The following is a 19,766-nucleotide window of genomic DNA, read 5'->3' as shown; positions in this document are numbered from 1 at the left end:
CACTCAGTCTAACTAGTTGACATAACATAAATCACGCTGTACAAGCCTTTCTTCTCCCCTCAAAGCCCACGGATCCTCTGTGTTTTGTTGTGTTGTGCGTCCTGTCACCGTGCTCCATGTTTTCAGCACATCTCATTCGCTGCTTCCTCCAGTGGGCGGAGTAGCGGGGCTCAGCCTGGCCGCGCAGCGCTGCTCTCAGCGCCGCTCCGTGTACTCGCCCTTACGGCTCCACTCATGCGGAGCCAGCCGTCGCTCGTGGACTAGCCGGAGGTCTGCTGGTGGACTGCATCGGGCTCGTCGCGTACTGGGTGACTTAGTGGACCATGGCTGCCAAAGAGGACCTTTATAGTAAAATTCTCCCTCGGAGGCTCCGGCAGAACCGGCCGGGCTCAGTCAAATGTGGCTCCAACTTGGACGTGCTGTTATCCATGGGCTTCCCCAGACCAAGGGCGTAAGTAGCCTGACCTAACCGCCGTGTATGTGTGTGTTTGTGGGGCCCGGAGGATTACATGCACGTCAGAGGTCGCCCGGGGACCTGGCGGGGAGATGGCCGGCGTGAGAGCGAGAGTAACGGTAGCGTTTGTTTGGGAGTTCCGGCAGCGGACCGGTCAAACGCAGCATCCCTCCACACTCGCCGTTTCCCCGCATCGGTTTTCGGTGTGCGCAGTTAGCTGGCATGCCCTGTATACAACCACACACAGCTGAGGAGAAGACTAGAGTCGAAGAAAGTACGATAGAGCATAATTAAAGAGATGAAATATATAAAGAAGACAACATAAAAGTTAACACAAGTGCAACGTTAGCTTCAAATACAAGAAAAACGCCCCGAAAACGTGTTTTTATTTTCCTTATTCGCTCTTAACCTAAGTTTTTATCCGTAACTCTCAATGTAGACTGAAAACAGTTCATTTAAAGAAATGCTGTGCCTCCTTCACATGAATGATTTGAGTTCATTTCAGTTGAGTCCGATGTGCCGTGAGGAGGACAGCGACGTTTCAGCCGTGTTCAGGAGGAGCTGTCATACGCAAACTATTGAGAAAAGTGGAGTCAGGAGTCATGAAGTCATGACTGAAGTGGAGGGGTGTCATACGGTTCACCCTGTGTCCTCTGCTCTCTCTGAATGGAGGGACTGTCTTTGACTTGGCCAGATCAGTGAGTTCACATCCGTCCTGTCGGCTGTAGACTCACTGTAAACACAGCACTACTGTAGATCACCAGCAGTCTGCACACAATGAATGCTTGTAGCTTTTTCCCTTTTAAAATGTGTGCTGCTAAACTGCTAAAACCCCATAGGTTAAGGAACAGTAGCCATGCTAATTAGACCTCTCTCACCCCTGTATTAATACAGAGAGGTCCACGGTGTGGGACCTGGCCCACGGTGTGGGACCTGGCCCACGGTGTGGGACCTGGCCCACGGTGTGGGACCTGGCCCACGGTGTGGGACCTGGCCCACGGTGTGGGACCTGGTCCACGGTGTGGGACCTGTCTCCATCAATCAGTGTGCACAGAGGAGTGGACTCCTGGCCCTGATCAGAAGTTACTGATTGAATGGGCACTGAGGCAGCAGTGGGACCTGATTATAATGATGTAACAGCTGCAATACTGCAGAGTGTGTGTTACATAGAAAGATATCAAGATGTCTGTTGTCGGCTCACATGCTAATGTAAACCACCATCTCGCTCAGAGGCTGCTTCAAAGTTTTTGGGGTCAGCAGAACAAGCAAAAACACAGCGTTGACATCTTCTGAAGTTGATGTGGGACCTTGAGCGGATGAGCAAACAGATGTCTGTTGACACATCCAGCAGACAATAACATTTATTCAGAGTCGTCTTTTTGGTCTCCACAAACACCTGAAAGAAATATCTGATTCTTTAGCTGCTAAATGCTCCACTGTGTTCAGCAGCTAGCTGCTAACTGCTGGCTGTTCAGTGCAGGCTGGGTGGTGTTCGGGAGGGTGATCACAGCTTTTCTGCTGCTTGGCTGACTGATCTCTGACTCTTGGTTCCTAGAAATGTGATCAAATATGCACAAATATGCACAGGGTGGGAAATTTTACATTTTAAGAACACATTTGCAAGTCGTTGGCATTTCAGTACAGCACTTTCTTGTTGCATATCTCTGCATATATGCACCGGCACTGCTGTGTCTGTGGTAAGCTAACATGAGCAGGCCGTGCTGTTCCCCTGGCTCTCTGCGTTTTCACTGCAGCTCTCAGAGGTCATCTGTTTGTCAGATGCTACGGCCATAACTGTGACATCATTTTCCATGTACTCTATGATGGCTGTCATTGACTCCCAGAGCCTCTACTTCTTATTCTAAAAAAAAACAAACAAAAAAAACACTTAAACGTAAAATACATCACTTCCTGTGTACCAGAGGATTTTCCAAGGAGCAGCCTCTGTGCCACCAGCCGGTTGGAGCAGCAGATGGAAACGCTTGCGTAAAGCGTCTATGGTGGGATCAGCGCTGCGTTGTATTAATTAGTGAAAGTAGCTAAACCTATTTTTGTCCATATTATTTGAAGTCTCTGGGAAATCTCGCAGCACTTCTCTTTTTTTTTAGTTCATAGATTTAACCATGCAAGTCTTTCCACCCCTTTCACCCAGACAGATGTCACACATCAAGTGTGTGTGAGTGTGTACGTGTAAGTGTGTGTGTATGTCAGAGGAAGTGTGCTGTGGTTTGCTGAATGGACAGAGCAGATGATGATGGGCCCCCCGGCAGGCCAGCGCTGGCCTAGAACACACTCCCTCAGGGAAGCCACAACCTCTTTTATATCAGCCCATGACTGCTTGGCCTTGACACGGCCACTTATTAACTCCCTTTCTGTGTCTGTCCGTCTCCAGCGCTTTTTTCTTCCTGAGCGGCTGACCCACTAAATTTCCTGACCAACTTCAGGTGTCCTGGTTCTGCTCTAAAAGGATTATTTCTGTGTAGAAAGATCAAATTTATCTGCTCTTGTAGTCACGCCATTGTTTTGGTCCGGGGGCATCCCCACATTGCTATCAGTGTTCACACAGGGGAGTGGATGCCCTCTGGCCTGAGTTTAGTCATATCAGCACAGGAGGACATGATTAATAATGCAGTTGAGGCCGAAATGTGAAATAGAGCTTGTACGAGGGCTGAGTGATGTGCAAAAAAAATGATATTGCGATTATTTTGACAGATTGCCTTTGAGATATTAGTCACGTTTGTCATGAGAAAGGTATTTTTTGCCTTTCATTTTCACTGAAAAACATAGAAAATGATGCTGATGTGATTTTTGCGTGTTTAACATGAATATTTTGTGAGTGAAGTATTGAGTATGAACCGGTCGTATCGTGGCGTGGTTCTTTATTTAACACTCTTGTAACTACTTGATATTACGTTTTCTGCAAGTGGAGGAGCGAGCATCACGTCAAACACATCAACCAAACACATGTGTGTCAAACACATGTAATTCATGAGCCCAAACAGGGAGACTGCCCTACATATTAGGACTGTCACTTTTTCAAAAAAGAAATCAAGTTTAAGGAAATGTGAAGTAACGTGTAAGTGGGTTGAACTCATTCTAACACGACCCATGAAGCTTAATGTGAACTCTGTCCTGTAACTAACGACGGTGGCGTATACTTACCGTTCGCTCACACTTCCTCCTCTGCTGAGTGACAAGCTAATGTTACTGTGAGGCAGCCGCGTTTTACAAAGTCAGCAAATAGTCTTTTTAACATTTATCCACATTTTTTCTGGGCATTGCTCCTCAGATTGCTCGATGTCGTGGTTTTCTGTTCAGCTGAGCTCGCTGGTTTCACACAGTTTCGCGGTGCATCTTACAAATACCCCCCACTGAAGTGCAAGGCACAACAAAATGAAATTTAGGATGACATTACAACACTTTTCTATTCCCAGAAACTAGGAATTCAGGAAACATTTTGTTTAGCACTGGAATTAAAATGAAACTAAAACTGTCAGTACCAGCATCACTATGATAAATATTGAGACCAGTATCAAGGATTTTCAGATGACACCAGGGCCTACATTGGCTCTAAATAGATTTAAATATAACATGGTGGTGGATGCCCCTGAACCACAGTGGTAAAGACACTGTCCACCACAATGTCCCCAGTTTGTGTCAGGGCTGGTCGACCTCCTCTTCATTTCCTGTCATCTCTCTGTTAAACAACATTGTGTAATAATAAGAATTTTTTTTCAGTTGAAATGTCTTTTAATTAAATTTCAGATCTAAAACTCGCAAAAGATCTCATCAAATCCACACTCTCACGTCAAAGGAACACAGTCTCCCGTAAGTTATTGTACATAGCCCTGAGAATCCATCTTGCCGTTGTTAATAACTGACATTTCCGTCGTCTTGAAACCAGGAAATGGCTGCAGGTCTAATGTCCATTGACTGAAGTTGAATCACTCTGAAAACAAAATCGATTGTGCACATTATTCTCATCCCTGGGGAGAAAAAAGGCTTCCAGCAAGTCACAAGGTGCATCCCCTCGGCTTTGTAAACGACAGCCTCGTGCAGGTCAGCCCGCTCTTGATGCAGCCGTCAATTAGACACGAAACGAGCAGAGTCATGCTTGTTTTTACCGGAACACTGACCGGGCTGCTTAGCATCCCTGTACGCTGCCTCAGAGCAACGAGAGAGAGGGAGACTGTTAGTGTGGACCCCAGGTCAAAGAAATGTTTCGCTCAGGAACAGATGTGTCACACGCTGTGCGTATTGTTCAGGCATCGCTCCATTCAAAAACACCCTTGTGTGTTTAGAAGTTGATTTGGTTGACGTTCTCACTCTTTAAGGCTTCATTTCTCTTTCACCTTCTTATAAGGAGGGATGTGATTCTACATGAGCGCATTGTTTTCTACCAAAGTAGCACAAAAGAAGAGACGTATTTCCATTGTCCAAGATGAGAGAAAAGAAAAAGAAAAGAACAATGATTAAATGTGTGTGAAGACGGAACAAAAACAAAGGAGCTGGAAAATAAAAAAACTAGTGAATGAAAAATAGAAAACTGAATTGTATTTATTCTATCAAATGATTAGTCGGACAGGAAAAAATAAAAAGCCTTTTACTTGTTTGTCAACCAACAGGAGGTTATGTTTCTCTTTGCGTTTCATTTTAATGATTTCACCACATCGGTGTTATTTATTGATCAGTGTATGGTGACTCTGGGGGTCCGTGGTGGAACAGCTTTGCTTTAAGTGGAAAAATGAATCAGTTTGAAGAAGTTTAGAGTTCTAAACTGAAATTTCTAAACCAAACGTTTGTCTTGACAACACGTTCATTCAGAGTAATCACAAATGCTCAGTGCAGCGCTGCTACTTTGAGATTTCTCGTGGTTAAATGCTCAGATCGGTCTCGTACTCCGGCGTGTTCTTCCTCAGGCTTGTCGTGAGTCTTTGTGGGTTCACGTGGCGCTGGGCAGAAACAGCCTCATCACCGTCTCCACAGCCTGCTTTCATTTTACCAACAGCTGTCTTATTAGTGTGATGGGATCTCTATCTTGAGATCTTAAGTTTTAGCTCGATAATTGAAGTTTGCTGTCTGCATTTGAAACTGTGTCATCTTTTCTTATACCCCTGCTAGAGTAGACGATATCCAAAAGATGTTTCATAACACTTCACAAAGTATGCCTGATAGCACTTTTAAAGCAGCTAAAATTGGGCTGAATTCGCATTGCAGTGTTTCGCACTGATGTACCGGTGCAGCGCCTACTCACTTAACTAAGTCTTAGAGATCCAGAGGCCAACTTGTAACCTGTGTCATACAGAACGTGGCCTCATTTTGGGTCGACTGGCTGCTGTAGGTTGATTTGAGCAGTGAGATTTGAGTTCTTCCTTCAAATGGACGCCCACTCACTTCTTATGTCAATAATGTGGGTTTTTACAATTGCTATGCTGGACGTAAAACTGCACTCTGTCACACTGAGAGCTGGAAGGCACAATTTCTGTATCTTCTCAGCCCCAGATGTGCAGTGGAAAACAACGTGACAGATCAACACTCGTCCTATTTGCATTTACAGTGCCGTATTTGCACTGCACCCTCAGTGCTGATTTAGTGTTTTCTCTCCCGTTTCTCAACAGCTGTCTGCAAAGGAAATGTATTTTCTGTATAGCTCAGCTCAAGGGTAGCATATTTGCTGATTTGAGGGAAGAAAGGAAAATGTCTAAACACGGCACGTGGGTTCAAGTGTGCTATATCCAGCTGCATAGTGTACGTCCCAGCGATGGGCACACTAAAGTGCTGTGGAGTTGGTAACTCTCATGAATTATTGAGTCAATTCCTTGTTTTTTAGCCCAGTATCTTTGAAATGCAGATGAATATGAGCTCATTCTTCTTTCACTCTGCCTTCACAAATGGGTCCCAGCCATTTGGGAGCATTTGAAGATGATTTTTAAGTCCAAATGATATACCTACTATTACATTCCACGTGTCATCATTATACGTCGGCCTCAACAGGGAGCCGCTAACAAGGTCATATAAATGTCGTTAGTCTCCTTCCTGAAATAGGAGAGGTGCATCACTGTCTGGATATAGCTGCCATCGCTCACTGGTGCACTTCCACTGCAGCTTGGTGATCATATCGTGATTCATTTGAGGCTCTGTCCGGAAGCAGGCAAACAGACAGCGCTATCAGATTATGGAGCCATTGTCTCCACTCAGGTATCTCACTGTGGCTGTATGAAACTGAAGGTAGAGCGACTGCCCGGTGCAGCCACGTTTGTTTTGCAAATTACCCACAAACAAATGTCCTTTACCTCACACAAGAGGAGCTTCTGCTACTTATAGTTTATTCAAAGGTCTGTCTCACTGCTCCATCCTATAGTCAAATTGTTGCATGCAGTATTTCTGGCTTGATATCTGCCATAACGGTCTTAGAGGTTCATAGTGACCCACAGTGCTCATCTTGCTCTTGTTCTGAGCTGATTTCACAGTCGCTCATTGTTTGACTCGTGGAACTAGAGGCTCTGTGTCAATATCAGCTTGTGGCCTCAGGCACAGATGGAGAGATACTACATGAGCAGCAGAAAAGAGACAAGTGTTCTTGTCAGCTAGGATTGACGTTTAGCTATATGGAGTTTTTTTTAAATATCTTTGGCCAGTTCTTGTTATCTTGAAATTTTAACATTTTAATACCTGAAGTACCCAATTTAAAAAAATTCAGTATTTTTTTTTTGCCAAAATATTTAGACTTCATTATATATATAAAGCATTTTGTAATGTCATTCATATAACAGTAGGATGTATTATGCAGTGCATGTTTTCCATCCACTGCTTTTATGCTAACATTATGAGTCGGATGGGTCAAGATAATCAATTCTGTAGTCCGGTGCCATCAAACTACTGTAGAAGAAGAGGGAGCAGCAAAATGACTTCATTAAAAGAGTGCCAGTCAAGGCTCAGGTGATGGAGATCCATGTGGATTTTTCTCATGTGGAATATGTGATGGAAGTATGACATTTCTGTTGATTTCATGAGTTCATCTGGAGAGGGTCACAGTCTCCTCATCGCTCATTGCTGAGTGTGTTTTCACTACCATTTGTTGCATTTTGTTTTTTATCAATTCACCGTTTTCTTCCTCGGCCAGGCTGATGAGTCAAACAAATAGTATTTGTTTGACACATCATCACACATCATTGAGATAAATAACTCAACCCTATAATAGGGTTGAGTTATGCACCTCAAACACATATTATACACATATTAACTCCACTAGGTGTGGTTCTGCTCGTGGAGATAGCTAATGTTCTCTGGCTGTTAATAACTGGCCGCATGTATCTGGCTCCCCTCAGTAAGCAGCTTCTAGGACAGCTGTCTGCCTCCAGTTGCTGAGCCAGCAGCAGGTTTCCTGTAGCCTGGAGGCTGCTGGGATTGACAGCTGTCCTCCCAGCCACACCACTCCTCCATCAGTCTCACACTGTTTCTTTCTCTTTAGCTCAGTGCTTTCATGACACGCCGATCAGAAACAGTCTTGTCAGAGCGTAACGTCAGGCACAAATGTGATGTGTTCAGATCACTTTGCTGTGACCGGCAGCTGGTGCTGTCAACGTCAGTTTTCATGTTCGTGTTGCTATACTGGTGTTATTCAAAAACAGGTCATTGCATTAATGTGGATCTACTCATGAAAACAAATCAAGTCACTGAATGGGTTTGTCCTACAGATGGATTCCTCTGAGTTTGGGAGTCCTTGGAACATGCTTGTATCTGTAATGCAGCTGCGTCAGGACTTGGCTGTTGTGGAAGTCAACCTGGAATGACGACTGATGGTCAGGAAAAGTGTTTGCAAGAGAGTGAAGGCTGCATGGTATACATTTCCTGTCCACCACTGCAAACACTCGACTCGATAGACTCAAGTGGACATTATTTCTGAGCTCTAAACCATCAGCTGTAGTGGCTGGCAATGGTACAATCACTACCTGAGAAGAAGAGTCTTTGTACCAGTAAAAGTGCCAACAGTGATAAAGGGAGAGATCCCTCACTGGCTTCCCACCCACAAGTTATAGTAAAACTAATATGCAGAGAAGTAAATGGGTATTTGTTCCAGTTCTAGGTTCTAAACAATCATTGAAAACAAACTAAAGAGAAGAAGAATAAAAATGTAGCAGTCAGGCTGTGGTTTAGGTTTCAGTAGGGTGGTCTGTTGTGCATTACAGATAATATCTAAGGGAAGTTACAACATGGTCATCATTTCTTAAGAAACCTTAAGTTAAGTAAGGTCAACCAACAATATGACATCATCTTCAATCTAGCTGCCTCCGGAGCTTGATGTTAGGCAAGGACAGCTGCCACCATGACAAAGAAACTCTGCCCGGTTTCCGTTCTTACTGTGAGAAAAGGGTGCGCAGACAAACAGCAGAACACTGACGTCTTTCTCTCACAGTCATCTGCATATCTTCTTCTTTTGTTACCTGCTTAACGGTGCATCGCGAGTCATGTGCTCAGATGTGGCTCAAAGACCTACCTTGTCTTCATTCAAATTAAGGGAGACAGAAACACACTAAATGAATCAGCTTCAGTCATTCATAACGTGATCAGGCTGATACTTATGTAGAATTATTTTTCTTGTCATTATGACACACTGACATTTGTTTTTATAGCAAGATAACTAGATTAGTTCCAACTTTACCGAGCACCGACTGCACGTAAAGATGGATGACAGCTCCCCAAAGTGAAGCCGAAATATCTTGATGTCTCTTGGTGTCTTGCTCCAGGTCATAAACCCTGACCCTCCATGTTAGCAGATGGGACATGGGCCAAACTAAAAAGGCATCACACTGATGTGCGTTCAAGTGTTCATTTTTCTGATGAGTTTTGGTTTGAATTAGTTATTTGATGCTGGTTAATGGAGGTCTTCCATCATGACTGACAGTTGGCCCAGTGTGTGGGTGGGACCTAGATACCGTGGGTCATGTCACCAGCACAAGATGGCAACGCTTGATAGTTTGACTTCTTTGTACAGTGGGAGGAAGTGGCGACGCGTCATCCATCTTTATTAACAGTCTGTACTATCGAGGCTCATAACTATTGCAGTGTTGGCATGTTTCCCTCCAGCTTACCTCTAAGAGTCTTTCTTATGTGCAGCGCCTTACATTTCAAAGGTCTCCTTAAGACAGTGTCATCTGCTGTCCTCAGTGAAGAGAATGTCCCCATGTCTCACACCTAGCATGAAATTTTTCAAATGAGTCATTGACAATTTGTGTGATATGTTCAGCAGAGCCTCCTCTTTAAGCAGTCCTCAAAGACTGCAAAGGTCAGACTAATCACTCTTTATATGAAGCTCCCAGTGTCAGCTGTTCTGGCCACAATGTTTTTAGCAGTTAAAGTCCAATTTTGTGGTTTCCTCTCATAGCCCGACCATTATTTATTTGTACAGTTGTGTTAGTAGATGATGTCGTCTGAATTCTGCTCAGATGAACGGGTCTTCACTGGGACTTTTTTTTGCATTCGTATCATTTCACCTTCTTGTCATGAAACGACACACACACGAGATACAGTGAACATATAGTGCATGTCCTTACCAGAGCACACTGTAAATGGAGACATTTTTAGAGCTTTCAGCCAACTATTATCAACCAATGCAGAGTTCATAAAATGAGCAATCCCATATTCTTTTTGTCTTGATACAAGGCTTCTCCCAGTGTGACTGTCCCTGTATCAGGCCATCTTGCCAGCACACACTAAGGTTACTCAAGAACATTTGACATTAGCCCAGGTCAGGTAAATAAATAACCAGCTCCAAACATTTGCTTACAGTGAAAGTAAGCAAAGCCTTTGTTTGCAGGCATTTATCACAGAAAGGGGATTACAATAGACCCTGTCAGGCAGAATGTCAGAAAGTCTGAAATCGGCCTCTACCCAGAATCCTAAAGATGGTGCTGCTCTGTCCCTCTGAGAGAGGGACAGAGCAGGGAGAGGCTTCACTGTGTCTGTGAGCAGGACGGGCCTGGTTGAAGTTCATTTGGCCTTCAGCTGTAGCAATTTAGAAACAATGTATTGGATGGATGAAGGATGCTTTTTTCCCCTGCTGAAGTGAACTGTGTATGTAGACTTGCTGTCTTGACTCCAGCCCTGCGTAGGATTCTGCAGTACATCACTTCTAATATGTCTATAATTATATTTTCTTAGAAAATGCTCATCAGAAACTCATTTAGGTCCACTTTGTTAAATATTTATTGTGGAATCGTTACACACTAGTTGTCTATTGGAAGACATGATGATGTTTAACAGGTTCCTCCATCCTGAAATTCCGTCATTCATTTTCAGTCTGACAGTATGAGCATGAAAGTGCAGCTCTCTGCAGCAGCAGCCAGTTCTCTCCAAAAATATCAATTTCAGCCTCCAAATCATCATTATTCAGCCCCTGCCTTATTGCCCCTGCTCATGAACCCACTCTCCACGCTCTCCAGCACATTTTAAAAATGTATTTTCCCTCTCTCAGTTTGTAAGTCTTTGAGTGCGAGCTGAAATTCAGAGGCTGCAGCTGCCCGGTGGGCTTTGTGAGCGCAGAATAAGTGAAATCAGACTGCTTTCGTGCTTTCTTTGACAACACTGCTGAGTCTGGTTAGCTGTTGGAAAAGAGGAATGTGTCCTTGTCCCATGGTTCTTCTGTCACTGTCAGAGGGCCTCTCACGCACACACACACACACACGCACGCACGCACGCACGCACGCACACACACACACAGGCAAACAGGACTAATCTGTGAACACAGTTGCTGTTTTTATTTTGGTTCTGTAAAAGAGGGCACTACGGGGTTGAAAGGATCAGGAACTAAAGTAGATTTGATGTGGCATTTAATCTCATGCCCAATTTGTTGTGGACTTGTGTGTGTGAGTGTGTGTCCACGCGCATGTGTGTTCATTCACATATTTCATTGTGTGGGTGGCTGTGCACGAACACGCTCGGTACTCGTTTGCTGCTGTTTGCATGTCCGTGTGTTCATGTGTCATCTTCTTCAGCTTTTATGTGTGTGTGTGTGTGTGTGTGTGTGTGTGTGTGTGTGTGTGTGTGTGTGTGTGTGTGTGTTCAGTGATGACTGAGCCATCTGTGCCTGTAGTACCTTTGCCAATACAGCGACTGGATTGGCTCCAGCAGCCAGCGTCCTCCAGCTCCTGCCGTCTCACATGCACTTCACTGAGACACCACAGGAAGCTCCTCCATCTTGGACCGGCTTCCTGCTGCATTCTCCCTCCCACTGCGCTCCGCTAATCCTGCTGGATGACTGGATTGAAATGATTGGGGAGGAAAATAGATTTGATGAGACATTTAATTACAGGCCTTAATGGATGTGGATATTGCTGGTGTTGATGTGTACTCCTCAGTATTTGTGAATTTCAGACCACTGCGATGAATTTCCACATCTTTGTGAATCTTAGTGCAGCAGAGCATCAGAGTGTGAAAAACAAGAAATTCTAATGTTACATGACATCTCCTCTATAGCTACATGTGAGGCGTGGTGCTGTGACGGGAAAGGCAGCTCAGTGTTTCGTGGAGAGCTTCGTGCACTCAGCATCAGGCCAAAGGCTTTTATATGCAGACAGTCAGACCCTTAGACATCGCAGTAATACAGAGACGTGCGTCATTGTGAGGGATCCTTCCCCATTAGTTAGCCAGTAATGCACTGCACATGTCGATATCTTTAAATTCTACAAATGTCTTTCAGGAATCAATACTTTGAGCTGAAGAGAAAGACACTTCAAAAATAGAACTGACTCCACCTCAGCTAAGTTCCCTTCTCGGCTGCACGGAAGCACTGAAATAAAATGAATGGGTGTTTACATATAAGGTTACAGAGCATCATGTTGCTCATTTGCTGTTGGTCTTCATAATGACAAAAAAAAAATTGAATGTGAAGCCTTTTTTAATGTTAGTACAGGATGATTTTTTTTTCCACTGGGCTTGGAAAAGCATTTTATTTCATTATCAGATTCAGAATTGACAAAAAACTACAAATCAACTGCAGTAAACTGGAAAAAGCCAGAATGAATGTGATAAATGTATTTATTCTAATTTTTCTGCAAGTTATCGATCACTGTGCACCGATAACATGTGGTATATTTCCACTACCTCTTAAATCCAGATGATGTGAGGAGGTGGAGGAAGATGAGACGGCCTGCGAATAGCTTCAGAGATTTTTCTGATTTGCATTTATTTAAGCCATTTATTTTGTTTTAGAAGCCATTTATTTAACAGATCGGATCCCTTCAACTGCATCTTTAGTTTCTGAACACTTGACTTTGTGTTTTAAAGATTTCATTTGAGTGTGAACAAACATGTTAAAACATCAAACTCACTGAGTAACAGAAAGTAACGAACCAGTCGAGGCAGCGGAAAACCAGCACGTCCCGTGTTCTGTGAGGTAAAACTTCAGGTTTTGTCACTGGGGTCTGGTGGCTTTGAACAGAGCAAATGGCAGCTGCTTCTGGTTAAACAAAAAGGATCTTTCTTGTGAAAAAAAAAGTCTGTTTCTGTGGGGATCCTGTCCATAATGATGTCAGACACTTAGAATGACAATCTGAGCCTGTCAGTGGCACAAACAAACACTTGAAGTGGACATTTGTCTCCAAGGATTATGTTGCAGCTTTAGCAGTCTGATTTGAGTCTGAGGCAATGTAAAGGACCAGTTTCAACACTTTTTGTTAGTAGTTATTAGTTATTTTGACTCCAAATGTGTAAAAATAGGGCCCAGATTTAAAAATACTGCAGATACCCTTTAATGTCTGTCAGTAAGCACAGTACGCGTGTTGCAGTTGGCACACATGCTCCCGTATGTTGCGTGGGATGAGAACAGTTGTGTTTAGCACAGGTCTCCTCTTGAACAGTGAGACTGTGGCATGTAAATGACTGAACGGGGGGAAAATGTAGTCTGACAGATAACTGTCATGTTCATTTTTTATTTGTTTGTTGTGCCCTGGTCTACCCTACACAGAGCCACTGCACTTCATTTGGAGTTTATGCTCTGCCACTTTAATAACATGTTATGTTCTGGTGTGATTAATGGATGAATTGGTGAGAACAATACTCTTTTGCCTCCACTGTCCTCTGTGATTATCTTGGAAGCGTGCGCTTGTGTTGCCGTGTGTGCAGCCTCGTCACAAACAGTGAAGGGCTCTTCTTGATCATGTGGTGAATTTGCACTCTTGTTTTTCTCCATTTTCTTTCAGGTGCTGTTTGTGATCTCTTGAGTGCTTGAACAGAGTTTTTAAAGCTCGATGGTGTTATACAACCACAACCTGTTCAAAGTGTGAACCACTGAATCTCTTCACCTACAGTCACACGAGTGGATTAGATGTGATGGTAGATTCATAGAACTGTAAACGGCATCACTCAGTTTGTCACAGTCATGACAGAACTGTGAATGTTCTTGGCCAGAGAGAAAAGTGGTTGGTAGGTCAATGCCAGGCTTGTAACGGTGAAATATGAGGGGGGAGAGTTTCTGCTTTGCGGTGGGTCTTTGAACTAGTTTGTGTCTGAATATGTGTACATAATTGGACTCAGTGAGTGAATAAGTTGTCTGAACACTGAACACTCTCAGTGGGTTTGAGCGGTAGTCTTTTTCCAGTAATGACCAATTAGGATTAACGAGTTGGGAGGACAAACAACACAGAAACGAGTCGAGAAAAGATGTTTATTGTTTCCCAGAAGACCTCAGCCAAAGGCTCGAAACCCAGAGTGAATTTGGACCGTGAATAACAAGCGGGCTGAATCTATCTTATTACCGGGCAGATTAGACTTTTAGCTCCACTAATATTTGCTGGAGGCAGAGCAGAGCCAGAAGCACAAGTCAGTGCACGGCAGAGCCAAAGCTGAACCCTGTTCAGAAATCTGTGGTTAAAACACTCGCACACTAACATGTCTTACCATACGAGGGCCCTGGAATAAACACTGCCTGTCTCTGTGAAGAATGTGGCAGGTTTCAGCTCAAGGTCAAGGTCTTGCTGCCAATATTGTTTGCACCCTGAAAGTGGTGAATAGTAAAAAAGATAGCTAAATAAATACACTATTCTGAAATAAATCATCAAATGAATATAGAGTAGCATGTTAAGATAAATGAAAGGAGAGATTATTGTTATTACAGCAAAGATGTATATGATGATAGTCATACAAACAATATAATAGAGAGCCCTGTATGAAATTTGGACAAAGCATGGGAGTTCATTAACTCCACTGAATGATATTAAATCAAGTTCATGTTAACGTCATGTTAAATTCCATTAAACTCACCTGAAATCCTGAAAGCTTTTCTCTTCGTCACTCTTCAGTTATGGTGCTGCAGTGTTTAAGATGAACGGTAAAACAACAATCTTTTTAGATTTGCAGATTGCAGATTTGCAAATTTACCAAGACTGATCAGCAGCTGAATTCTGTACAGAATATTTATTTCCACCCCGCCGACTACAAGATACATTACGAGATTACATCAGATACCTCAGTGTGGATATTAGAACCAATTTTCCGATTGATGACTGACACACATATTATTTAAATACCTAAATTAGGAAAATCTTAAGTGCAGTCTATATTTAGCCTGTCTTTTCTTCACAGGGTAAATTCAGTGTCAAATTTAGATGATAAATATTTCACCGGAAATGAGTAACAATTGTCATGTAAAGTGATACGAAAATGAACATTATGAATTATTATGAAACGTTCTATCGTGAAATAAAAATGAGCTCCAAGAACACTGTAGATATGAACTTAAGAATGATGAAATGTTTCATGATCATGAGGTTGGTTTTAGCGTTCTGTTAAAATCTATTAGCTCATTTATTGATACGATTATTTCATTATGTCTTTCATTTATTTAATGTTGTACACTTTTTATGACAAAGTTAAAACTGTGAGTCTTTAGTGTGTGTGTGTGTGTGTGTGTGTGTGTGTGTGTGTGTGTGTGTGTGTGTGTGTGTGTGTGTGTGTGTTTTTATATATTTCTAAGCAAATGTCCCATCTTCTCATCATCAGTGTGAAACATTTGCATCCCTGCATGTTAACGTCAATCATTCAGGCAGCAGAGTAATTTGAATGCATCCATGATTTAGTTTGTTCATAGCATTTTATGGTGGCGTCAGTGTGACTGCTCACATCTCAGCCAATAAATGTTATCAAGGAGGCAAAGAAGAAAATTCTGGAGAAAACCCTGTATATGTAAAGTTGGCCCAACATTTATGCCAACAGCAGCTTAAATCCAAAAATAACTGCATGGGCCTGATCTTCAGAAAGCAGCGTGCATGTGTGTGCGTTTGCCTGGCTGGAGACTCCCTGGAACAATGTACAGTAACACAGGAAAAAGATTATCAGTTCTATTATTGTGAGGACGGAAGTTTGTATCCCCATCCGCCACACATCACAATGCTGGCTCAGTATAGGAACAAAGTCTCTGAGAACAAACACACACTTCTGCCAATACAACCAGAGTTACTAAAGCAGCTTAGTAGCAACCTTGAAAAACCACCCATTCACCACACTGTCGAGCAGACTGCACAGACATCTCTGCTCTGCTGCTTTCTTCAGCAGCGCGTTGGGCTGGAAGCAGCGTGCAGTGTGGTCAGCGGTACATGTATGTCAATTCTTCAGAGTTTAACCTAGTTAACCTTTTTGCCTGACCTGTGCTATTTCGTCGGAATTCATAATAATCAAAAAAAATATGTATGTTGTATCATATGTCACATTACACAGTTCAGACAGTGCTGGCCCAGTTTTTCAGAACATTATTACCAATTTGTGTTTTCATATAATTAGCACAAAATTGCCACCAGACCTATTTCTTTTTAATTTTAGCTCAGTTTTTGGCTTCAGGTTAGGTTCAGTTATATCAGTAGATTTAGGTCACAATAAGTTATTTTGGTGAAAGTAGTACTTCATAAGTTTGTGAATGCACACGAGGCTCATTGTTTTGAAACCCGTGCACATTTTTACAGCAGTGAGCTCTTAAAAGTATAAATTCCCTGTGAGATCAGGCTGAACAGTGGCTGCAGTCCACAGGGACTCAAAGCAAAGCGAGGAGAAATAGCTTATATCAGTGCACCCAGTATTTGTTGGATGGAGCACTTTCCTGCTGCTGCCAGTGACCATAATGACACTAGAAATTCATTTTGGCAATATTAAACAAGGAACAGCTGACAGGGATGGGATTCTTTTCTGTTGTAATGAGGCTAAACAACAAGCTCATTGAAAGATTTTCTACTGAAGCGTCCTTCATGAAGGGGTTTGTAAGGTAAGTCACTGATAAAATGTAGTAAGAAATATGTTATTTACAGGTTAGGGGTTTCTCACGTTCTTATAAGATAACAGCAAATGCTAGTAAGTGATCTGGGATTGTAAATGTTAAGAAAATATTAATACAGGGTTTTTAGAATAATTCCTCAAGTTTGCAGCTGTAAAGAGTAAGATGTTATTTAAAGTATTTGGTCCAGATGGTCTGCAACACAGGATGAACTGGCCTGTCTGACGTGTTGTCCCACCGTGTCAGAAGTCAGAAATGTGTTCAGAGCAGCCATGCTCAAAGGAAACAGGCCAAAATGGTTACGTAAAGTTGTAAAAAGAGAGCTTGGGAAAGAAATTTGGCCATCCAACAAGCCGTTCTAATGGAGTGTACTGGCCCCTTAAGTGGTCAGAGGCTCTTGGCTTTATCTGATTCATAAAGATGTCGTAAATGAATTATGAACCATTAATGAAATAAATACTTAGAATGTAAAAAGCCTTTAGAATGGATTACTAGAAAGTGGTAACTTAAATTATTCATAGACACCCAATTTAAATTTGAATTGAGACTAGTTTTATTATATATAAGATCAGTGGTAGGAGACAAGAAAGACCTAAACTGTGCTGCACAAAATTATTAAATAATTATCATCATTATTTTTTTTAACTTTCCCCTAATCTTAGTCAGTTTTTTTTTTTCTCATGAAATACTGTACAGTTATATATTTTCAAGCCTTTGAAATGAATTAAAGGAAATAATCTGAGAGGGTAATCTTTCTTTGATGGAACTGCTTACAGCTCCTGCACACATGCACTCCTGAGTGTGGTTGCCTCTTGTGTGTGTGTGTGTGTGTGTGTGTGTGTGTGTGTGTGTGTGTGTGTGTGTGTGTGTGTGTGTGTGTGTGTGTGTGTGTGTGTGTGTGTGTGTGTGTGTGTGTAAACAGGAAGTATGAGGATGCGTGCAGTCAGAGGACATAGAGCCATGGGATTTCCCACAGTGACAGAACTGCTCAGCCGAATGAGGCTTCCCGCGAGTGGGTGGTGTGTGTGTGTGTGTGTGTGTGTGTGTGTGTGTGTGTGTGTGTGTTTCCTTTTCCATGGGTGGGCCCGTTTGTGGTCTGGGTACTCTGGACAGCTGATAAACAGCATGAGACCAACAGAGAGTTTAATTATTACGGTGAAATAGATGCATGTGTGTGTGCTTAATCTGATCATATGCAGAGTTGAGGTGAAAGATGGTGTAATATGATACATTTTGCAGTAAGAATAGAATCAACGTGTCATATTCATCAAAGTAAACCAAACTGACTGGCTCTCATATTTAACAAAAAGCCATTATCAGCCCAGTGAATCAGCTGGAGTGTGTGAGACATGTCTCTGTGCAGTTGGTGGCGTCAGGGCCTGTTCCACATGTGCTGCATTACTGTGTGAGAGCAGGCGAAACAGATTCATGTTCAGCAGTTGTCAGACAGTGCAGGGACGAGCTCAGAGCAACCCAAATTAGCTGCCATCCCCACTGTCACGACACCTGGCCCTGGCAACTGTTTACTTTTGATTTTTTTTTTTTTTTTAATTATTGAACACACCAGTCAAACTATTCCAAGAGAAAATAATGTTGCAGTATTTGTACATCTCAGCAGAATTATGCCACAATGCTTTTTCAGTTTCATTTAAACTTAAACATGTTTTTGCAAGTGTTCTGTACTCACAGCCGCTATATGAAGCAGAAGACACACGAGTGTTGCTGCCTCGAGCCTTACTGGGGCCCTAAGCAGAGTTTAATCTCACCCTATCCAGCAGCTGCTTTGTATGGTGCACACAGCAGCCTGACATTTTTGCTGTACACTGTAGTACAGCTATGTGCACAATGCTGATTTTAATTTTTAGGACCTTATGACTCATCTCTGATTCATAGAAGGGCATATAAATGTCAGTCACAAAATATTTCTTAAGGTCAATTTGGAACATTCTGGGGGGTTACAACTGTGTGGGAAAATGCATGACTAAAGATGTGAGTACAGAATGTAAGAAAAGGCAACCCCAGGTTTTCTTGTGTTGGAGGGGATTTCTTTTCTAAACAGTGAGTCAGTGTATTCCATGATGACAACAAAGCCCCACTACATAGTAGATGTAAGACATCTGATTGAATAATCAAAGGAAATAATATTTTATACAGCTCTGGATTAATCATTTACTGTAAGATACGGAAATATCAAACAAATGTCAATCAGTAGTAGTGTCTTCAACGCTTTTATTTTTAGAAGAAACAGTTATTTGTTGAATGTGAAAAGCTTTGTAGCTGCAGCACATACCAGCTAACGTCACATGATTTAGATTAGTCATTCATTAGCTTTTCAATTATTTGATGTTGATTACTGTCAGCTCCTGATTATGGCTTATTGTCAAACTCCTATCCTCAAGGTCAAGAGTAAATGTCATGCTGCAGTTATCCGTTGTGAGTTAGTGGCTCATTCATTAGCAGTATGTTTATTTGGACGACACAAACGGTTTTGTCAAAAATGCGCCCACTCAACTTGAATCACTGATATTACATTTTAAATGGCACCTCTGCAGCACTAGTACATGCAGGGTCTAATGGCACAATCGGCCAACAGTCAGCGACCCTGAAAACAGACTTCTGATAAATGCTCTGTTAACCTCTGGGGAACAGATTGTTCTCTCAGACCCACCATCAGCCCCACAACCAACCTTTGGCCATTTCCCTTGGCTGCTTTCATTTCATTCCTGACTTCAGTATGAATGACCACATGCTGAATGTCTGTCTCCCCGCCCTCGCCCAACATAAACGTCCCTCGTTTCTACATTGCTGTTCTGTGTCATCCTTCTATGGCCCACTCAAAATCCCTGGATGAAATTTCAGAGTTAGGAAACCATAGGAAACCTTCTTCCTGACATCATCAATAAATCTGTTCAGGTGTCTTTCCCAGTGCTTTTATTTACAAGACCCATCCTGGATCCACAACCTCTTAACAATTATAGAATGATCTTAAAGCTTCCCTTAATATCTAAACTGTTAGAAAAGGTGGCTGCTAGCCGACTCACTGCCCATCTATCC

At 42.5% G+C, this 19,766-nt stretch overlaps 1 protein-coding gene across 2 annotated transcripts in view; it reads left to right on the top strand.

The window, feature by feature from the left end:
* Positions 1 to 191: 191 nt before the first annotated feature.
* LOC139336677 (ubiquitin-associated and SH3 domain-containing protein B-like) overlaps positions 192 to 19,766 on the top strand; it is a 43,701-nt gene continuing 24,126 nt past the window's right edge. Inside the window, exon 1 of one of the 2 annotated variants that reach the window (XM_070970851.1) lies at positions 192 to 451. In XM_070970851.1, coding sequence (XP_070826952.1) covers positions 324 to 451 — 128 coding nt within the window. In that variant the 5' untranslated portion in view covers positions 192 to 323. The remainder of the gene's footprint in view (positions 452 to 19,766) is intronic. The other variant, XM_070970852.1, reaches the window with a different exon arrangement.

The sequence above is a fragment of the Chaetodon trifascialis genome, chromosome 9 (assembly GCF_039877785.1).
Source record: "Chaetodon trifascialis isolate fChaTrf1 chromosome 9, fChaTrf1.hap1, whole genome shotgun sequence".
In the NCBI taxonomy this organism is placed as follows: domain Eukaryota; kingdom Metazoa; phylum Chordata; class Actinopteri; order Chaetodontiformes; family Chaetodontidae; genus Chaetodon; species Chaetodon trifascialis.
The sequence above is the reverse complement of the archived record's forward strand: the minus strand, read 5'-3'. Positions and strand labels throughout refer to the sequence as shown.